This window comes from Camponotus floridanus, unplaced genomic scaffold (genome assembly GCF_003227725.1).
Source record: "Camponotus floridanus strain SB8 unplaced genomic scaffold, Cflo_v7.5 scaffold106, whole genome shotgun sequence".
Classification (NCBI taxonomy): domain Eukaryota; kingdom Metazoa; phylum Arthropoda; class Insecta; order Hymenoptera; family Formicidae; genus Camponotus; species Camponotus floridanus.
Window position 1 is genome coordinate 110,356 of NW_020229222.1, and position 6,785 is coordinate 117,140.

At 33.9% G+C, this 6,785-nt stretch overlaps 1 protein-coding gene across 1 annotated transcript; it reads right to left on the reverse strand.

The window, feature by feature from the left end:
* Positions 1 to 4,940: 4,940 nt before the first annotated feature.
* On the reverse strand, positions 4,941 to 6,221 carry LOC112638896. The gene is made up of 4 exons (XM_025411478.1): positions 5,919 to 6,221; positions 5,519 to 5,687; positions 5,386 to 5,444; positions 4,941 to 4,967 (listed from the first exon to the last, which is right to left on the reverse strand). Exons 1-4 carry the CDS (start codon positions 6,081 to 6,083, stop codon positions 4,941 to 4,943), a joined length of 420 nt encoding a protein of 139 aa, XP_025267263.1. The 5' UTR covers positions 6,084 to 6,221.
* Positions 6,222 to 6,785: the final 564 nt, after the last annotated feature.

The following is a 6,785-nucleotide window of genomic DNA, read 5'->3' on the forward strand; positions in this document are numbered from 1 at the left end:
TGAAATATTACCTGTTTGAACTTTATTAATTACTTCCTGCGTAAGGAATAATGTGATGACACTCTGCGTTTGTTCAACGAAGACTAGGAATTCGAATAATATAGGATCTTCCATATTTTCACATTAACACTTTTGTAAAACTATAAACTTTTCACAATTCCGCTATCAACAGCCATATACAATTACGTTAGCGCATAGAACGCATAAGCTGCCTCAGCTCAGACTTGACGTAGCTGATGCGTGCATTATGCGCTGCAGGTGGTGGGGATCTAGGGAATCTTGAGCGCTGTTGATGCGCGCATTGAGTGAAACGGACCGTTTTCTATGTAATCCGTGTACATAATGCGCGAAACGGAACGCAGCCATAGTGTTCACTTTTACACTGTTGTGTTTTTTTAGAGCGTCCTGCACATGTTCCAACATCTTTAGCATCATCGAGAAATTGGCGCGGTTCGATGTGATTATAGTTTATCACCGCACCAGTCGATACGCGACTCTCGAACGCCGTATCAATTTCACGCCACACAAGTGCATTTTGACGCGCACTACATCCGGCACCCGCGTGTACGAAACGTCCGCGTACCGAATTTTCGCGCGATCTGAGCAATCAGCGATTGTCGATATCCGATTGATAATCGTGGTCGTTTGATCCGACTTTGCTCTTCCAACGACTCGATGTACTCGTCGCATCGTTGCTCCCACACAATGTAATCTTCCAACGAATCAAGCAAAGCGGATTGCTCTCGCAAAATTTGCTCCTCCATATTGTAACACTTGCGAAATTTAGCGTTTCTAATGACTATCCTGATGCACTTTAGCTGCTGTTGGGGTGCGCCTCTCTATCATGATTTATATATCGTCTCATGCATTGTTTTATCGTCGAACATTCTAGAATGATTTCATCTTACAAAAAATTCCCCGTAGTACCGTGTGCAATTTGACCTTGATAATTTCACGTTTTGTCACGTATATTTGAAAAATCTAACGTGATTGCATCAGGGGCAACCGTACATCGGCGCTCGATTTTAGCGCATTCAGCTAAATTTTTGTCTGGGGATAATGCATGTTTTAACCTTGGCGGTTATTTTTTCGCGTTTTATCACATACATTTAAATAATTTTGACGTGATTGCATCAAGGGCAGCCGTACATCAGCGCTCGATTTTAGTAAATTCAACTAAATCTTAATTTCGATGAGGATCTTAAGAGGATCCTAAAGCGACGAGCGAACTCCGACGGATTAGCGCCCCCATCTAAATGTAACTAAAAATATCGATAATATCGACATTTTTAGATACGCTATTACCGACATTATTATTTGAAGCATGCATAATATAATAAAAAATGCAATCTTTTGCATTGCGTTAAATATATTGAAATGAGATAATATCATATTTTTATTAATTTACATATACATGTATATATATAATATATTTCATACATGTTTAAAAAAAAAAATATATATATATATATATTAAATATGTTATATATTATATATATGTAAATATATTATATATACATATAATTGTTGTATATGTAAATGATATGAAAATTATATAATTTGTGACGACGAGCGTCACTGCGCTGCGCCAATTTGGCGCCAAGCGCCGCCGATTGAGTACCTCGACCGAGCCGCGGAATTAGAAGCCGCGGATTGAGAATTGCGGCCTACCCCACTACTACGCGCATGACCGCGTGGGGGTATCGAGTGGGGGTAGCTAGCCGGGTATATAAGGCGGCCGCTCCGGCAGATCGGCACCTATTCCTGTCCCGACTCTCGGGACGCTCGAAGCCACAGGGCGCACCCTGGGTAATCGAAGCCTACCGAGCTCCTATCCTCGCTCCCAGGTTCAGAACACGGTCTCTACCGTGCCCGGTCGGGTAAACCCAAGGTCTGTAAATGAACGGCGGGAGGGGAAGGAAGGTCTTCGCATTCATATTTACACATTTGGCCCCAACATGGCGGTCGCTATCTTCCATATGTTAACCTAAGTTTTCAGAGCTGTCAATGTATCAATATGTAAAAGAGGTTAAGGGTAGACAAAAGTGCTTTAAAAAATTAATATAATTGAAATTACACCAAGAAGTGGTAAAATAAAAGGAAAGAAAGTGTATTGAAAATAAAATAAACGTAATAAATTATAAAATATTTAAATATTTATTATAATTCAACAAAAGAACGCAATTTTTGAACATAACGATATAATTTTTAAATATAATGTATTTTTAAACATAACGCAATTTAATATATATAGTTATAACATGTATTATAATATTACATTATAAAAAAAATAAATTATAAAATGTTATTTTATTAGATCTCAAAATAAAAAATTATTAATAAAAATTAGTAAAAAATTAACTTATTACTTGTCTAAATGCACTTTTTGAAGCAAAAGATTTATGTTTTGACTGTTTAATTAATTGCTTTTTGTTATTAAGATGGATAATTTGGCGAATATGGATATAGCGACAGATAATATTATTAAATGTATTACATGATTTACAAAGTATGGTAGAAGGTACCCAAGTCTTAATCATAAATAATAAGTGTTTAAATAATTGAGGATGTAGCTCACACCGATGCAAGTGCTCTTCAAGATGTGCTTCGACTGTAGTTATATATTTAAAAAGTGGAGTAGAAGGATTTTCTAAAAATCCAAAAGAGAGATTGTTAGTGTAAATCGAAAATCGATTGTTATCATTCGCCGTAAGTGCCATTACACATGATCGACAAACATATTGTTTGCGGAGAACATAAGATATAGCACTTCCAATAACATTATTGATGACATTACATTGGATTGTATTTTCTATAGGTTTAACAAAACTATAATCTTGTTCATTTTCATATATTTGTGAATACATACATTTTTCAGGTGGAATACTTTCGTCTTTTTTCTCTTTGTTTGAAGTTTTTTTTAAAGTATTAAAAAAATCAATATAATGTTCATCATTATCACAATCATAGTTTCTATTTGTTTTATGAGTATCAACAAATTGACACAAAGTAATGAGACGAAGACATCTTTTTACTTGCAAAGGTGTTGGGTTAACATTTCCATGTCTTCGCAATGTAGAAAATAAGTTTTCCAAAGCATCTTGATTTAAGCGAGAGGTAAAAAAATAATAATAATCATCTTTAAAAAGTTTATCTATAAGGCATATTGAATTTAAAACTGATATCTTGATACCAGTTTGAACTGGCTTCCATGCTCCTCCAATAACAATATGCTCAATTAAATATAAGAAATTATCAATAATTGACACTTTTTTCTGTTTATTTCCTAGCGTAATTGCATCCTTTTGATATCTACCATTCATAACATTAAACCAGGATCTGACTGTTCTTAAAAACCAAGCTGTAGTTAACGCATCTCGTTCCATAATTTGTAATTGCACTAAAGTTTCTAAAGCAGCTGCTGTTCTCTCACTAAATATATGAGCTGCGGCTGCAACATTCATTTTATTAAAATTTGAAGGTTTCAAGATATCCACAGTGATATTTGGCGCAAGTTTCAATTGATAACGTCTTTGGCTTTCTTCTAATATCTCAAGATATCGAAACCGAACTTCATTACAAGGTAATCCTTCAGATTGCACAATCGTTAAAGCTACTTTTATAATAAGATTATTCATTAAAGCTGACCGTAAATTTTTCAACAAATGAGGAACATCTGGAAATATATATAAAGATTCATGCGGTCGTATGGGATGAGTTATGAAAGGTGTATTGTTATCTTTGCCCACTTTCACACCTAATGTTCGCCATACAGCTTGGTTTTTTAGTCCCATATCTGAGACAAGACCATGTACTTTGTAACCTATTTTTTCTATCTCACCAATTATTTCTAAAATTACATCACACATGAAATTTTCATCTGAGGTTTTTGTTGTAAGATGCCATGCAATAACTTGTTTCCAATTGTCATTTAATCCTCTTAGCATAAAAACAATAACATTTGAACTTAACGTCTGTATATCTTCTTTATATGTTGTTTGACCAAAAAAAGATCCTAAAACAACAAATTAAACACAGAGAAAACAAATTTTTAAAAAATTAATAAGTTAATAAGAATATATATATATATATATATATATATATACATATATGATTTTATGATTATAAATAGTAAATGATTAATGATATATAATAATTATACATAATTTAATAAAATTATTTAATATTAATATAGGTATATAGGAATATGAAAATTGTGTGTGAATATAATTGTATTTATTTTCAATATTTTATTTTCAATATTTAATTATATAAAATAAATTAAGGAAAGTGATATATTATTAGTATAAAATATAAATAAAATAGAAAAATGTAAAATATCGGTTAATAGTTGTAAAATAAAATAAATTGAGTGCTTGATTTATATGTAAAATGAAATTTTATTTACTTTAACATGTTAGTTTGATTAATTAACGTAACAATATTATAACATCAGTTTAGAGTGATTTAATGTTTTTATTAAAATTCAATTAATACATCACTTGTTCCATTTATTTTATAAATAAAAGTTGTTTTCAGAAATTATAACTCATCCTTTATGATGCTTATTATGTGTTGGTTGTTTCCCAATTTGCCATAAATTTGTCATATTAAACTGACTGTATAAAAACAGTACACATCAAACCATCATGTTATGCCACATGATTAGTGAGTGCTATGGCAATGAGCTGTATTTAATAAAAAATCTACTTTTATTTAATGCTTTGTATTACCTGTGCTGACATCATATTCCAATGTTTTGCAAATATCCATTTCGTCCATTAAAAGTACACAGTCTGATTGGTGTAAAGATGTGTGAGTTTCTTTTTTTTTTTTCATTAAGGAAATCACATCTTTTAGTACGCCAGGGCTGAAATTTAGTCGAGTGATGTGTCTACATAAAGTGGAATAGGATGGCAACGGTAATTTCAAATTGTTCCTTAAAAATAAATATGCTTTCCACCCAACTGAAAACCAAAAAATAATAATAAGCCATAAAAAATCATTATTTAATGTTACTTTTTATTAATGAATAAACAATTACTAAAGAAACTAATTACCAGCATATCTTATTTGCATAGCCGATTTCAAGCATTGTGGAGGCCAATTGGCTCGTCGATTGGTTAACGCTGATTCAAATTCTTTCAGAAATGATATTTCTTCTATTTTTTTAAACAATGTTGCATATTTTTTTTTTAAATTTTTGTGTGCTTTTTTGTGCTTTAATCTTAAGAGTTTTTCTCTTTTAAATTTTAATGTAAATTCATCATTTTTTTTTATTGTTTCAGCTAATTTCTTCTTTAAATATTTAATTTCATTAACTTGTCTGATTGTTCCATCTTTTTCAGAAAATTGTATAGTATTAAATGCAACATTGTTATATACTTCAGTTTGAGTTTCTGTATCTACATGCACAGGTTGATTATCATGCTGAATATTTATTTCTATAAAAAAAAAGATTATGATTAAGATATTAGAAATAACAAAATAAAATGCTAAGATAATATTTGTCACTTACGATCAATTACATTTTCTTCAGTCAAAACACCTACAGAAGATTCAGTTTCATCTTGTAAAACTTCATTAATACTTTCCTCAGTTGTAAAAATTGTAGGAATGGCATTAGGTTTTAATTTACGTCGTCCATCCTGTCGTTTATTTTCAAATTGAGAATCATCAAAATGAAACTGCAACGACAACAAATATTTATTGCCTATTTATTATATTTGTCAAGGATACTCCAAATATTCAACTATATAATTTTAAAACTTAATATATCAATACAACGAACTTGCTAAGCCTCGATAACTATTATATCTTACTTAATTCAATAAAATTGATATTAAATGAATAATTTTTGATATTTTTTTACAGTTTTGTATTATGTTTTAGAATCAAACAGTCGTATTACAAAATTATTTACTCAGATTCAATAATACCTCACATAACCTCGAATCTCCTTTTGGATGTTTAGCACACTGTTTAATCCAAATTTGTTTACGTTTTTCGTCAGCAGGAAATCTAAAAAGACGAAATCCTTGTTCTGCACGATTGCGACAATTTTTCGCACAACAGCCTGGCATTATTACATGTATTTTTTAATACTATATATCAATTCCACCTTCCACTTTTACTATTACTCACTCACTCTTCTCGTACAACACACACTCACACATACTTCGTGGCCCCAAAATGGCGCTCATGCGAAGACCTTCCTTCCCCTCCCGCCATTCATTTACAGACCTTGGGTAAACCCGATAACCAGGAGCTCCAGTCGAGCCAGGGACGATCCGGTCCAGGGTACGGGGCTCCCGTACTCGGTCGGTTGCAACCGACGTCCGGAACAGTCCGGCTTACTTCCTCGCATCCGAACCGCTCTCCAGTCGAGCCACGGACGACACGGTCCAGGGTACGGGGCTCCTGTACTCGGTCGGTCGCTACCGACGTCCGGACTGTCCGGTTCGCATCCTGGTACCCGAATAGCCGTTTTCACGACTCCTGAAACAAACAGCCGTTTTCACGGCTCCCGGAACAAACAGCCATTTTCACGGCTCCTGGAACAAATAGTCGTTTTCACGGCTCTTGGTACGAATAGCCGTTTTCACGGCTCCCGCAACGACAGCCGTTCTTACGGCTCCTGGTGCGTGGACGAGCGCCGTACCCTGGAGGACAGCCGTATCCACGGCTCCCGGAAAACAGCCGTATCTGCAGCACCTGGAGGAACCGCCGCAGCTTCTGGAGGACAGCCGTGTCTGCGGTACCTGGAGGAACCGCCGCAGCTCTTG